The 16,041-nt window shown below is 42.2% G+C and overlaps 1 protein-coding gene across 1 annotated transcript in view; it reads right to left on the reverse strand.

Annotated features, from left to right (window-relative positions):
- Positions 1-9,805, reverse strand: part of kctd16b (potassium channel tetramerization domain containing 16b) — a 52,506-nt gene extending 42,701 nt beyond the window's left edge. The window contains exon 1 of the mRNA XM_086131773.1: positions 8,506-9,805. Coding sequence (XP_085987899.1) covers positions 8,506-9,328 — 823 coding nt within the window. The 5' untranslated portion in view covers positions 9,329-9,805. The remainder of the gene's footprint in view (positions 1-8,505) is intronic.
- Between the last annotated feature and the right edge of the window lie 6,236 nt (positions 9,806-16,041).

The following is a 16,041-nucleotide window of genomic DNA, read 5'->3' on the forward strand; positions in this document are numbered from 1 at the left end:
GAGTAAATGAAATGTCAGCTTTTTATCCATTTCCCAGTAAACGTAAGAGCAAATTTTCTTCCGAGGTCGTTTGATTTGTGGGACGACTTGGGCTCCCCATGCCATGTGAGTGCCTTTTATGCACAGAAGCCAAAAAGGCAGCAGAATTCCACTTTTTACAAGTAGAGTAAAAGATGGTGATTCTAAAACTTGATACGCCTGTTCCGGCATTATGTTCTGTCGATGTTTTACAGCCAGAGCAAAAGGGGCTATTGGCACTAAAACAGCAGTTTGAATATTTAGAAATTTAAAAATGGAACTGAGAGATATTATTATTCCGATGTTTGATATTTAGGCCAGCACGGTAAAGTAGTGTTAGGGTGTTAGGTTTATTGAAGACTTGGAGACTAAATTATCCAGAGGTGTGAAAATAAGCGTGAGTGGCTGTTATGGGTTTATTATGTGTAGGGGCTAAGAAAAAAAGTTAACCATATGGAACAAGTCGACCAATTTTGCATTTCCTGCACCGCCGTAAATACTCACACACGTTTCCAAGCCACATAAATGTCCATTCTACACTATATATTAGTCGCCTCTATTGGCTGAAAGTTCACCCTGGGCTCAATGAGATTTTTCATGTTAGGGGTACGTCTCATCGGGTGTCGCCACGGTGATTGCATGTTTTGCATAGCTGAGGTGGGGAGCGAAACCACCCGAGTGGTTGATGATATGATGAAATAATGAGTACCGTAGTGGATAGGATAATGGATTTGAAAAAGATTCGATAGTGACAGATCAAATGATGTGCCATACAATTGGCTGGATGGGCACCAGCTCACATGCAACCCTAATACGGACAAGTGCCAAAGAAATGGATCAATGGATAATCATTTGAAATTTCCTCACAGTCAGTTTAGGAAATTCAGTCAAATGCCCATTCCAATGGAGAACCATCAGTAATGTCAGGAATCAGAAACGTGATTTCTCCCAAGACGCTTGTCTAAACACTAAGACACTAAAGGATGTCCATCCAAGATGAAAACAAATACATTAAAAGCCATTGCTAGCACTTTCAATCAGAAAAAAAAGCCATTATAAATTTCCATGAGCCATCAACATGACTGGTTCCAGCCATTTCCTTTGGAGATAATTTCCCCTGGAGTTAATTTCCTCTGGAGTTGCCACATTAGTGCCCCTCGGTTTGTTCAGGGACATAAAGACGTGCAAATGAAACGCTGCTGATATGCTCATGCACCGCGAAGCTATAACCCACTGTGGAATGAACACACGCGGCCATATGTCGGTTCAAGCTGTGGGATACTGCTGCGTGAGTGACAATGTGGGAATCTAATGAGGAAATCGGAGTGATTTGAGACGTGCTCGAACCGGGTGGGGGCGGGGGCCGCTCATCTTGAAGTTGGAGTACTAATGGATTGAGGACTGACCAGCTGTTTCATCAGGCAAAAGTTTGGCTGTTTAAAAAGTTTCGAGACACACTAAGAACACCCGTGGGAGCGAGTTCTATACGACGGCTTGATGCTCAGCAGACAACCCAAGTAAGGATTTTGATGGTTATGTTCTTGTACCACATGTTTCTTCCGACTTCTCCGCGCTTGCTCATTTGTGCCTCTTGCGGCCCACGAGAGCATTTGAGCCCAACCTGCCGTGCAATTCTGAAAACAAATAAAACCTCAGAAGAACTATTACGAAATTCCCCTAAAACATTGCGCCCATATACGCTCATAATAAATCATAAAAGCATTTTGTTCAATTGCCGGTCAGAAATTTTGTATGCTCCCCCGAAGGACCATAGATAGAAAAAGTGTGTTCTCATATACCGGTACTGTATCGAGCCTGGTACATCTAGAACTACTTTTAACATCTTAACTTTTTTACATGTGAAAGACCTCACACTGGATGAGGAAACAAAATCGACACGGGTGTTCTTATTGTTCTTATCAAGAGTAGTGTCCTCGAGACGACCAACAGCACCCCACACAATTAAAACAATATCTCCACTTACAATCACGGGTTTGCCATAGAACCAAGACTGACCAAGATTTGACAAAGTAAACCTTGAATAAGTTTCACATTTATAAATATTCCCGAAAGATAATCATTCAGGAATTTCGAGGCGAGCTATCCAACACTTCAGCATTTGATGACTTTATTCGAAAAGGGAAAACCTGAATGATTATCGGGACGTGTGCACCCTCCTTTAGTCACATGATTCCTGAACCTGCTCTACTAAGAAAGTGTGCCTTGAGAGTTATTGCCTTTTGCTAGGTTCAAATAGCTTCCAAATAAACAAATCCACTGAGCGTATGCAACACAGCGGATGAGCGCTAAGTGAACCGTGCACCGTATATAATTTTGTGCTTCCATCCAGACTGTAGGATCAAATTAAAAAAGGGCCGTAATACAGAGTCCGGTTGATAAAACCTTGTTGCCACGATTTCTCTCCCCACATTACTGCCACGTGGAGCACACATGTAAATAACAATGTTGACTTATAATATGTTACTCTCCCATACCTGTCAACTTGTACGTTTTTCCCGTATTTTATGCGTTTATCATTTCAAATCATGTACGGCGTATTACAACTTTTATACGGGAAAAAACAAAACAAAACAATTGTGAACCGATCTCACAAAGACCATTTTGGCTCAAATCCAGATCGTCTCACCTGCTGGTATTAACGACAATGCCGTCGTTGATCGCTACTATTGCCACGGCAAACCAGCAAAACTAATCCTCAATCGTATATATTTTTTCAATGCTGCGTACGGTCTGATTGATAAAGCATGATGTGCGCATGCGCGGTAAGCCGTTGTATGGGTTTTTGTTGCTTTGTATGGGGAATCGTAATCATTTATAAGGGCAGCTATTAGCCGAGGTTGACAGGCATGCTCTCCATTGTCTTTATGTACACACAGCGGTACAATTTAAAAAAAGTTGTGTTCTAGATATTTTCCTGACTTCAGTTACATATGGTATATATTTTTCTTTCGCGGTATTGATTATTGCACCGTCGTATCAGTTGGCAAGGTAAAACTGCCCCGGCTTCGAAGAAAGTATCGACGATGCGTCACATGGTGTTTTATAGAAAAGTATATAATGCATGTTAAATACGTTGATGCTTCTTGATCTGAAATCCAAACGACACCACTTTTGTGGCATTCAACTTTTGGAGGTTTGAAGTACTTCTTCAGTACTGCTCCAAAGTTATTTCTCACATTTAAATGTCTTCTTTTGCATCAAAATTTGGATTTGAGTAGTATTGCTGCATACGCGGCTAAAGCACGGAAAGAAGAAGCCGCAGTAATTACAGCAGCTCTTGTAACAACCTCACTTCGGACCCCGACAGGGGAAGCGCATCGACCACCTTAGAGAGAATAGAGAGTCAATAGTCAAAAGATTAGTAGAAAACGGGTTGATGGATGGCGGGCGCAGGAGCTTGTCACCCAGGGCTTAAGGGGGAAGCTTGTTGTTGATTTTTACTCCCCTTCCCTCCACCTCCAGATCTCTGCGGCTGCACGTATCCTCCAGGGTGCGGGGATTATGGGAATCTACACTACCTAGCTACACTAAGCTTCCAGGGGAGAAGGTCAAGAGGAGCGAAGACAAAAACAATCTTCTCTCCTTATGACCTACTTAGCTTGTACCATTTTTTGCATCTCTGTCGGGCAAGGCCGAATTTCATGTAGCCGCACCTTCACATGCCACTGCAGTGACCTTGCATGTGAAAATCGATGAAAAACATCAATACAAATGCAAGCTAATATTAGAGAGTATGTAATATAAGCTAATTGCAGCACCTGGAAAAAAAAACATGGACGTCATTTTTTTAAACTCCTTTCTTTCCTTCAGTCTGACTCTATTTATAGTTCCGATCTTGCTTTTAATTGCCCAACCTTTTGTTTCTATTCATTTATAACCTACCAGACAATACTGAACTCCTTGGACATTACAACCCTAGTCGATTATCGGAGAACATTACAAGACTTGGGTGGCTGGAGCAAGCAGTGTTCTTGTAATAGCTTTGTTTCGTTGTCGTTATTAGTTTTGGGCTGAAAAAATTCAACCATTAAAGCCATTTGAGAGTGATTTGGGCTGGTTTCTGAGGGTCCTTCTAAGACAAATTATGTCGTTGTGATTTTCTCTAATTGCGACCAGATCGGAACCACGTACAGAGGCGTCCTTAGATGATGGTGACAAAGTCCGACTTGTGTTCAAATTCGGACATCAGAGCTCTGTCGAGGAGCCCCCAAATTTGAATTAGCCGATCCCAGTTTGAGAAAAATGTGAAAATCCACCATTGCTAGTGGTCGAAGCATGAGAGTGAACTTTGAGAAGTGCCATAAAACACAAAACACAACCAAATTCTTCCCCAGCATCATGGGATGTTTTATTCTTTTCGATTCTCGAGCGTCCGACTTGTATACTCATTATTGTATTTCACCGGATTAGCGTAATCACCACCTGAGTTATTTTTATATTCAGAACACAGTTCACAGTTTTATTTGGATTACATTCAAATTTTGTACACGTATAACTGGACTTGAGATCGCCACAGGCGCCCAAAATGTTAACACTCTCTGGACTTTTGATGAATTGTGATCCTCATCGATCCACTGTCAAGCAAGAGAACTTACAGTTTATTTACCCTTATAACCAGAATGGAACCAGATTTTTCTTTTTTACAGAACAAATCTCATGGTGAATCTACATATACAGTGTCACAAACAATGGAAGGATGCCTGGTGGGTTATACTATGGTCTTTTACGACCAACCATGAGAGTTAGCTCTGGCAGAGACAGCCTGTTGCATTGTATTTCTAATTGGATAGTAAAAATCGCACGGTTCTACTGCTGCATGAGATCTATTTTAAACCCCCAAACAGGTTAGCAAATGTAGTTCCTTGCCCTATAAAGCATCACAGTGGTGCTAGTAATGGTTCCGCAGCAGTAAAACTTAGATTAATGACACAAGTAGTCGCGGTGCTGTGAGGATAATTGGTCGCTCTTGTTTTAGCAGCGCCGCAGAATTCCGTAGCCACCGCAACCATAGCATTAGCGAGAAGAGCGATCTAACCCTCGCTCTGCTTCGTAACCTGAATAATGCAGAGTTGCCGTGTGGTGCGTTAAACTCCCCTGCTGAGATGAGTCCAGGGTAGCAGCTGTACCTATCAAGACTCTCTTCAGAGCTGTCACGGCCTGTCTGCTCCTCAGCTAATCACTTGCTACAGGCCTGCAGCGTGGGACCGCCACTGCTAATGTCGTCAGCCCCTTGGGCCAGGGAGAGATCACACGAATCTGGGTTTAGTCGCTTACCAACATGACAAGACTAGGAATTTCCTTGATCAACCAAGGGCGAAATGAACAATTAATCGATTAAAATGCCCCGCCCCCTCACTATATCGCGGTTCATTGTCGGCGGAATAGCGCAGATTTTTAAGCGATCATTTTCGAGGGTTTTTACAAAATACAAGCAAGTCAGAATTTAGTGGTGCACTAAATAGTGGTTAGTGCAGAATCACGTCGTGCCTCGACATGCCGGGCAGAAAACTTCGAAGTCCCTCAGGAATATTCATGCTCTCCAGCAGCTGGAATAAAGCCTGCGTCTCACATGTCAACTGGCAGACTAAAAAATGTTTTGGGCGGGTGAAGCAATGTTTTGTTGTTGGTATCCACTGGTTCAGCACTGTCAGGCCCCGCGGTGAACACGGCTGAACCGACTGTCAGCGGAGATGATAAATTATAAGTCAGACCGGCCGTGCAGCACATTGATGAATACGCGTGTCTGCCCTCTTGGGGTTGAGCGGCATTTTGAACAGTCACACACATTGTGAGAGCGGGAGCAGATAACTAACGCAAGGGGATTGACAAAGATAATGGAGGTCCCGAATAAAGCTGAAAGGTATAAAACTCGGAATGATTAAGGATCGACTCTGCGTCTCTCTCTATCCAAAACGCCTTCCCTGACTTTTCCTTAAGCATATCTACTTCAGCTACCTGGAAAATAATAGAAGATCTTGCGGAACAAAAGTCGGAGCTTTTCGACAGTATCTGCATTTCTCAACAAATCCAAACAATCCAACAGTTGAAATGCAATTTGAATTTATGATTTAACAAAAACATATTCACTCATTGCTTGCTCTCTTGAATCAAAGGTTGCGGGTTTTTTGGGGTCATCAATTGTCGGAATAAAACACCCGCAATCAATTGTATTGACCATCAAGCAGGCACACCATTTCTCAGCAAAGGTTTCTTGCTCTTGCTGTAAAAGATCCATATCCTGTATACTGAGTTATATAGAGGCGGTATGTACAGTATATATGTAAGCCTGGGTTCCAGGGAGAAAAGTTCAGCTTCTTCTATCAGGCCATTCAGGAGCCAACTGGTAGACAAACTAGCTCAAAATGTGACTGATGTAGAAATGAAGGTGAACAAATGAATGAAGACGTCCAAGCGCGCAGACAAAAACATGATTAAGGAGAAGGCGGGTTGCAAAATAGAGCACTGAAGCATCTCAAAACAACTGTCTCACTGCATACTGAGATGTGGCTTGGGAAGCAGACAGGTGGATTTTAAGACGTATAACTGACAGAAACCAAACGAGAATGCACAGGAACAAGACGAATAGAGCACAGCACGTTCTGTTAAAGGCTAGGGGACAGCTGAAGGAGTTCTAATCAACAACCCCTGTCCTACATCCACAGTCGTGAATACATCGTTACAGAAAAGATGTGGTATTCAAATACACCGTTTTATGTCGGAACATAAATTAGCTCTCATAAGCGTGTGTATCTGCCCAGACATCTGAAGAACCAAGCACCAAAATAATGTCCTCCTTTTTTTTTTTTGATCCGTAAAACGTTTTTTTCCCCCCATGAATATGAAAGAGCAGCACCACTTCAATACATTTGCTAAAAGTAGCAGAAACATCCCACCTCGTCGTGCAATCCGAAATGACTTTGCGGAGCGAGAACGGAATAGGAATTGGAAATTTGCATAGCTGCTGCAGAAAACTGCCAAGTGTTTTAACATGGGTGTTGTCAGGTTTGGGGGCCACAGTGGTTGTTGTTAAAAGCTAATCGAATGTAAAGGATAATGAAAGCTACAACCAGTGACGAACAGGCTGCTCGTTTCTTGTTGAATGTTCCTTTTGATCGTCATCCTTCCTAGAACTAGGCCTGATTTATGATAGCCATGATAACAATTTGTTTTAGCAAATTTGGTGCCGATTGGTGAGACTGCTGTCTGGCGCAGAATTTTTTCTAACTTTCCCCTCTATGCCACTTTATAGGTTGGCGGTGGCTTGTTCTGGAACCCTAGAATTTGTACACATTCACCCAGAAATGCTTTCAGAAGCTTCTAATTTAAACAGTTATAAATATTTTCAAGGAAGTGAGTTACTTACGTTTTTTTGCTTTTCGTACCCGGCCTAAGTCATCATCCCCGACGAAAAGTGTGGGTTTAACACTCATTTGACTGTAATTGGGAATGTAATGTGTGAAACACTCACTAATAACTTCAAAAAGACGGTCTGCTAAGAAATTAGGGCATTGTTCCCCAGATCGATAAATCCCCTTCAGTGACGAATTGACAGGATATTAAAAACTTTTACAAAGGCATCACCCGCCTGACATTTTCATGATAGCCGGTATTTAAGGGCGTCATAAATTATTCCTCGGGGTGGGGGTTAGTGGATGTGGATTATTGTGTCGCGTCATTAACTCTTACGGGCCGGTTAAGGTTGCGGCACTGTCTTCATGGTCAGTTGTCTTAGTCCTCTGCCAAAAAGTGGAAGGATGCCAACAGAGGAGCCGGAGCCAGAAGGAATTGCTAGAAAGCTAAAAGGAGACCATGCTGAACACAAAAGAATGCAATGACTATGGAGAAATATAATACATTGTAACTCTTACATTTCTTTGCCCTTCAGCCTTGTCCATCCCAAAAGGACTGAAGTTGTTTTCAGGTTCTATAGGACCAGGTCTAGCTGAACCCAAACGGCCATTAAGAACCTGGGCCAACCCAAAATTAGCAAACTTTTTGACTGTCAACCCATATAAATGTACGTAACAAAGTATCATCACCTTATGCGATCACATATACACAACAAATGGTTATGTAACTAGCAGAAGTCAGCAAATAATTGTTTCCAATTTTATTTTAAAATAGGGATTGGTAACACAAAATGCTTGCAATATCTCATAAATCAGTGTTGTTAAAACAATTTGCAAGAAATATGTAGTCAACGCACATGATTGCCTTCGCGGGCCACGTAAAATGATGTTGCGGGTCAGATCTGGCCCCTGGGCCTTGAGTTTGACACCATTGAGTTCGACCATATAACCAGATATAACATGAAAGGATCAAACTTGAGTTCGGATAGACAGACCCAGAACCGTTTCTAAACCCTAGTTTCAGCCGAAAAGGACCAGTTGGACTATACAGAATCAGGTCCAACCCAAATGGGGCAGACTTGTGCAACAAAGACGCAGAACCCACTGGATGACTTACGGTAGAAGACGTATTCTGTGTAGCTGGACCAGAACTTGTCCTCCGTGTGCTGGCTGACAAACGAGGCGGTGACGGACGAGTTGCACGCCACCATGTGAAAGCCACACTCTGACAGCATGTCGAAGGCCCTCTCCAGGTGTCTGAACTTGAGATAGAAACGGGATGTGTAGCGATCCGGGGTCCGGTTCGGATCCCGGCTCTCGTTCAGGGTCTCCCCGAAGACCTCCTTGGCCAGGGCCACTCGGCCGCAGATGAGGATGCGGGGCACGCGGCGGAACTTGGCGTCGCTCTGTGCCTCGCGGGCCACGGTGCACGACCCCCGGTAGCCCACCGTGACGAAGCCGCTCTTCCTATCCGCGGGGACGAGCGAGGGCGGCGGGCAGTGGCGCGGCTCGCTTCCCTGGGAGCCGTCCTCGTAATCACTGTGGAACAAGTCATCCGGGCTTTGCTTCCCCTCATCCGGACTGAGAAGCTTCACCAAGTCGGGCAGCTGGAAGTACTCCGCTTCTTTGCGGAGCCGACCTTTCTCCGGGAAGTGGTCAGGGAGGACGACCTGCTTGTCCCGCAGGTAGTCCAACACGTAGCGGAAGAGGAAACCGTCGCGGTCGATGAAGTAGCGACCTTTTGGGTCTCGGGCTAAGTCGTTGGAGGCGTCCTTTTTGGAGAACAACTTGGCGAGGAGAGAACTCGGGCTGCTCACCAGCGTGCAGTAGCGCGTGTAGTACACCTGGCCGCCCACGTTGAGCTCCAGGACGTCGGGGAGACTATTCTGGATCGACACCTGCTCTTTGGGGTTAGTCCTGCAGTTTCCGCTCAGCGCCATTGTACTGAAAAAGCCCCGAGAACGCTGCTCACTTTTATATTACACTATTAGAATGTTATGAAAAAAATCACACGAGTGAGTGGCAAAAGTTCCATGAAAACGCTCCTATATCATCGATCCATAGTTGAATTGAAGACACTTATATATGCCTCATAAAGAGGATATTAACTCGTTCTGTCGGCTCCATCCCAAACACAACATAAAAAGAGGAATCCAGGTGCGTACAGAAAATGCGCACAAAACAGTAAGAAGCCTGTCCAGAATCGTACAAGGAAACTCCTCATAAAAACTTAAGGTCCAAACAGGAGTCTAAAACGTTCTTGCTTACTCGTGCTGAATGAAGATGAACAGGAGGTAAAAGTCATCAATAGATCAATGACATCACTGCGCTGTCTCATTTCAGAAAAATGTCTTTTCGCACGCAAAAATACTCATCTCAGGTCCGTGAAGGAGAGGAATGCAAGCCAAGCGTGCGTCTACCAGAGAGCTGTCTATGGTACTGACCCAGCCCCCCACTTTCATCTCCACCCCCACCGCCCCTCGTGCACAGAGCAGATTGGTGTCTTCACTCCCTTGCTTGTGTGTGTGTGTATATCCCACTGTCGGACTCACTATGCTGAATTTTTTTAACACTATCCCCATAATAGCCAAATAATGACATAAAATGGCTCCAGAAAGCAGCACAGTAATTTCACGCATGGGGAGGGAAAAAAGCGTTGAGGAGTTTCTGCTTTTGTAAAGTAAGCAGCAGCGCCACCTTCTGTGCGTAAATCAAAGCTTTTTTTTGTCCCTTGCGTGTCAAAGCTGTTAAGATGCATTAAATTTAATGTTTAATGGCAGCTGTTTGTCAGTGCACGCAATTAAATGATCGTTGAAGTCAATAGCACGCGGCAGGTCAAACCATTAGGTACTCTTGCACATTAAAATCAGATCCAAAGATGATAATAATGAATCTCAATACATCAGAACGGTGGATTTGTTTTTTTAATTGCTCAATTACAAAAGTGATATCGATTTACGACACAGAGCCTGAAATATTGCATAGTTAGGCACCAATTTAATATTGGTCAATTTTTGTCGTATGGTCCATATATTATGTAATGTTGATATATTGTGTTTGCATATTCGATCATTTAATTACAAAGAATTGTCATGTTTATTGAATGCATATATTAGATTTAACTTGCTTAAAAAATACAAAGATACAGAATGGTAAAATATCTCTATGTTGGAACTATTTTTGAGAGTGTCACGTAACTGGTGAGAGTGTGTAGTTAAGTGGGAGTGAGCTGGACTTTAGAGAGATGAGGTCAGCTCATGATAGAAGCAACATCGTTTTTTGAACAAATCAAACAAAGAAACATATATATGTATTTGTTTTGGCTCATGCAAATTCTTAACACTGGGGCAGAGCTAGAACATGAGATGAAGTGAGGGCTACTTAGTGTAGGAGCAACACATCAACTTGAGTGCGTGTGTGTTATTGAAGACTTGTGGAGACCCCGAGACTCCGTCTATCGATGGAGATGTTCACCCGTCCATGTCCAGACTGCAAATGAATGCCATTTGCACGAAGTCACCACTGGCTAATTGAACAGCCCCCTCCGCCCTCCCCCTTACATCAGACAGCACAGTCAGGCAGAAGAGCTGAATGGCTCCATTATGGCTACATATTCAGAAATAGGCAGGAATAAAATAAAAGGAACAAAGGTTTTAATTGGCTGTTTAATTTCACTCCTGATGGATGCGCACGCACCTCAGAGAGGCAACTCTCTGTAGACAAATGATTAAAAAGTAACTTTTTGAATGTAGTGTCTGGAAAAAGAAAACATTCACATAATGCGTAGATAAATGGATCACAAAATTTTGTATTCGATCTCATAACCAGATAAAATAAGGCTGTTATAAAAGTAGGTGTGTAATATATTCTTATCAAGCAGTGTTTCTTATTTATGCAACGAGTCAAATTGGACTTTTCTGGAAATGGGCTAAAAAAAATGGAGCAAAAGTGAACAATAGACACAATGAGGAGTTGCTTTCGTTGCCCGGGACCTGAGCAGTCACCCAGAAGTAGGCCACGTCAGTAGCTTCATCATAAATACATGGAGCCTCAGCACTGCACTACACTTCACTTGCTGCTATTTAAAGAGCACACCACGAACCTGTTCGGGTCGACACCATTCCTGCCAGCTTGCCCCCCCCCCCCCCCCCCCCGTTTAAACAGCATCTGCTTTAGCAGCGAAGAGTGCATGTCCGCCAATGATTGAGCAATATGTTTATCAATATGGTTGAAGTGAGGTAGAATTAGGTTGCATGGTACTGTGATTACGTACTTTCTACTCCCTTGCAAACAATCTTGTTCAGGATGCCGGTCGACCTCCAATTTGTCTGGATTTCAAAACGGTTTTCAGGGTCAGGAAACAGGGACATTGCAGGCCAGTCAAAGAAAACATCTCAACACAGAAGACATTTGATCCTGGGACCTCGCTCGTGTGATGCAGACATGTAAACCACTAGGTCCACTGTGCTGCCCACAAAGAACATAGCACTTTAGGCCACATAAAATAAAATAAAATATATTTTTCTTTCATTGGCAATCTGTAAAACTGTTTCCAACAAATCTGTATTCACTGGACAGGTAACATTTTAAGTAACACTTTAGTTTAATTTTCCCTGTCATGCAAATGTATGGAAATAGAATACATAGCTGGGATGAGCTCCTGCTCTCATCAACCCAGAACACGATAAGTGTTAAAAATAAGGACGGTTTGACTTTCCAGGAATATCCAACCCAAAATGTCAATTGAATTCTGAATTGTGCAACCTGCATTTGAGTAAAAACAACTCTCAGAATGAAGCAGTGCAGTTTTACCCCAACGCAATCATGACAAAATACGTATCGTGAAATATTTACTCCAGCAAGCGCCCCATGTATTATTCAGCCATTTTTGGAAGAAGGATGCAAATCAGATCATTTATTATTTTACTGCCTGGCACAAAATTACTTGGTGTGTTTCGGGGACGGATCAGGAGAGCGTCGACTTGCCTGACATACATTAAGTCGCTGTGGCAGCATTTGCCGCAGCGCAGATAAAACTATCCGTCTTTTTTCCACTTTGTCGCTGTTGATTGAAATGAAGAGCACACGTCCCCCAGCTTCGTCTCTCGAGACAATCTGACTGAGTGATGTCGGGGAGGAGACATGGATAAATTCAATAGACTCACTTTGGGTGAGGGTCTTTTATTTACAAAACAACTTTGTGAATACGCCTCAGTAATCAACTTTTAATGCTGCCATCCATCATAAGTACAAAGCGAAATGTGAACTGTGAAACACTTTGCGACATGTTTACTCTCCTGAGTTCGTTTACGTGACAGTCATACATTCACCCGTTTGAAATGCAGTTTGTCTCAAGATTCTTAGGTTCTGGGTTCGAATCTTGGCTTTTCTGCGTGGAGTTTGCGTCTTATTTTTGCTTGCTTTTCTCTCCAAGTACTTTCATCATCGTAAATTTTTTGGTGACTTTCATTGTTATTAATTCAGTTAGAATTTTTTTGGTGTGTTTGTTTATTAGCTTTTATTAAATTCTTTTGGTGCAAGGGTGCCGAAAGGCTTTATTTTAGTCAGGGTCATTTAGTCTTAGAATTAGTTTTAGTTTTCTTTCCATTTGTGGAATATTTGTGTTACTTGTGGAATGCAAAATGAAAAAAAAAAACAGGTGACTAAATATTTTGTGATAAAGTAAAGAAAACTACAATCGACTCGCATCTCATCCAAGGTGTACGCCGCTCCTCGTCCAAAAACAGCTCACCCACCACCCCAACAAGCATTACATACATTAAATGGATGGATAACCAAACATTTGTTACGTAGTCAAATTTGGGAAAGGAAGAAAAATTAATTACTGGAAAAGGAGACTTTTTCAGTAATAATTCACTTTTGATTGACACTGTCAGAGAGCTATCAACAATGTTTTCTTTTGTGTTGTTGTTGTAGTTGTGGTTTGCAATGGTGTACAAATCCACTGTGTCATGCCGAGAGCAAAGTTCCTAAATCAAAATTCAATTTTTCACACTCCTTCAACCTTTTTTTTTTTTGGTGCCGAGCTTACATGGATGAAAAGTGATGATAATAACCGCCATACTTTCTCATATCCGGTCACTTATTTCATCACGGGTATAAGACCATTTGCACACTCGTCACTCAGTCAGTCAGACGGTCGGTCGGTAGCTGGCGCCTGATTCACTTTGCAGCATGTGGGCCTCAGGAAGCAGTTGGCCAGGATGAAGTAGTGGGTGTCGTGGAAGCATTGGAATGGAGGAGGCGGTGCGGAATTTAACAGATTCATAGTGAGGAGGATCAAGTCTTCAGTGTTTATTTGAAGAAGGAACAAAAATGGAGATGAGACATTACTTTCCCGTCTGGTGCGTGACAATTTATCCCGCATAAAATAGCATACAACCTCCAATAAAATGGTCGTTTGTGTCAGCATTAGGTTTAATGGCACCTGCGGATGCTTTCATAAAAGCACATTAAAGATGAAGTCGGTCCCGAGTGAGCTGCATTTCAAGCCGAATTTTAATTGCATTGCGTTTGCATCCTCGTGTCATGTAAAAAGACGGAAAAATCAGTCGGCGCCATCACACAAACATTTAATAATAATCCTTTTTAAAAAGGATTTTTTCATTGTGAAGTAGAGATAAGCTCAATTTGATATGAATATTGAGAAAAGTAAAACCAGTCAGACAGCCCCCGCATCACCATGCATTTCAGTGAGAGTTGTGATCACCGAGAACATGAAATCAACAAGATAGGTGATTTTATTAGCTTGAGCCTCCTGTTACCCGCATGTTACATTTGGCAATACCAGCCTGGCACAGAGGTGGAAGAAGCCTCAAGGGATGTTGACCTTGTTGACTTGGCAACGGGAGCAGATGGGATATTGCTAAGCAGCCATTCTCCATTATACCGGAGAGGAAAGGCCACGCGGGAACACTGTGGAAAGCCAACTAGCCGTGTAGCTCAGCCCTTTGCATTCTACGTGTGTGTGCGTGTGCGTGTGTGTGCGTGTGTGTGTGTGTGTGAGCACGCTTGTGTGTGCATGTTGACATACTTATGACGTTCAATTGCGACAAAGGTTGATGATGGTGTTGACATTGAGTTCATCATGCAGGTTTACAATTTTGTCCTTGTCTAACTTTTTCATTGTCAGAAAACTATACTTTTTTTTCTCCTCATGTGACTTTGTTCTTGAAATATTACGGGTTAATTCTCGTAGAATAACTAAAAACGTTCCCTCAGAATATGAGGACTTGATTCACTTATTTGTGTTCCGGTATTGTTGCAACTTGTTTCTTTCCGCTTTCATAATTATAAGAATGAAGGTTTTTGTAAGTTACAGTTCGGAGTGTCATGATGATATGACGTTATTATAAATCTATTGCTTTTCTTGCAATATTATTTTCTCTGAGAAAACTTATAAAAGTTTATCCTCAAATTATTACAACCTTTTTCTTGCTAAATTTTGATAACCTTTCTCATAATAACAATATAATGTATAGATTATTTTTTTAAACAATATATTTCTTCTAATAATTTTTATTTATGTAAAGTATTGTCTCATAATATTACGAGTTCTTCTACTTGCATTATATTAGAAAAAACTAAAAATAAATGTTAATGCAATTATGACTTTTTCTCATGAGTTAAGTTTTTTTGTAGAATACTACATTAACAAACATTACAGTTTTTTTTTTAAAATAGGAAGTTATGATTTTACTGCTCTAAAGTGTTTGTCATAAAATTGCAACAATACAAAACACTTTCCCGGTGCAATTGTGAATTTTTCTTGGAACAGTACCTCTTGCTCTCATCCAATTTGGATTCTTTGACAGCGTTTTTCTCATCCAACGACTTCATTCTCATTATACGACTCGTACTTTTACGGCTCCTTTCTTCCTTTTGTGTCACTTTTATTTTTCCATCATATTCCAAATGAATTATTGATTACATGAATGAAGTCATGAATGTGCGTGAGGGATAATCACTGCGAAAAGGTTCATTTCCCTTCCAAAGCCAGGGAGAGCGAGAGCGGGTGAATGCGACTCGATACATTTTGAAGGCGCATAATTAAACGTGCCAGGGGTCTCCATTTACCTCTGTCGTTCGTGATCTCATCACTAAGAGTTTTCATCAGCTTTACATGCACACTGTCCACGGTTGTTTAAATGGCTTCGTCCTGTAAATGACTCCCCCCCCCCTCCCCCGTTGTTTTCCAAGAACAGCTCATGTCAAATGAAACATGGCTTAGAAGAGTCATGCTGCACTCAGTCGCTGAATGCAAGCTCTACCCTCAAGGGTGGATCCTTTTGTGCACACTCTTGTATGACTTTGCCGATAAAATTAAATAATCCAACATTTCTCCTGCGCCTCAAGACACACGAGAGTGGAGTGAAAGAAAGACGCATCTATCGCTTCTTTTTTTTTTGCCGCTGCTTTGTGAAAGGAAGGTAACAAGGTCAAAGCTGTTCTCAAAGGACTTGTCACGATTCATTTGTGTAAAGCCACCATGAGCCGGGAATAAATAGCGCAAACCGACGAGGCCCGCAACGCAATCACGAGACGAAGGGGCGCAGACACCTGGTAACAACATTAAGTGCACATGTGCAAGCTAATGAAATGAAATACTGCCTTACCAAGATGTTAATGCTCA

This window comes from Hippocampus guttulatus, chromosome 15 (assembly GCF_054856545.1).
Source record: "Hippocampus guttulatus isolate MCC_2025c chromosome 15, RoL_Hgut_1.0, whole genome shotgun sequence".
In the NCBI taxonomy this organism is placed as follows: Eukaryota; Metazoa; Chordata; class Actinopteri; order Syngnathiformes; family Syngnathidae; genus Hippocampus; species Hippocampus guttulatus.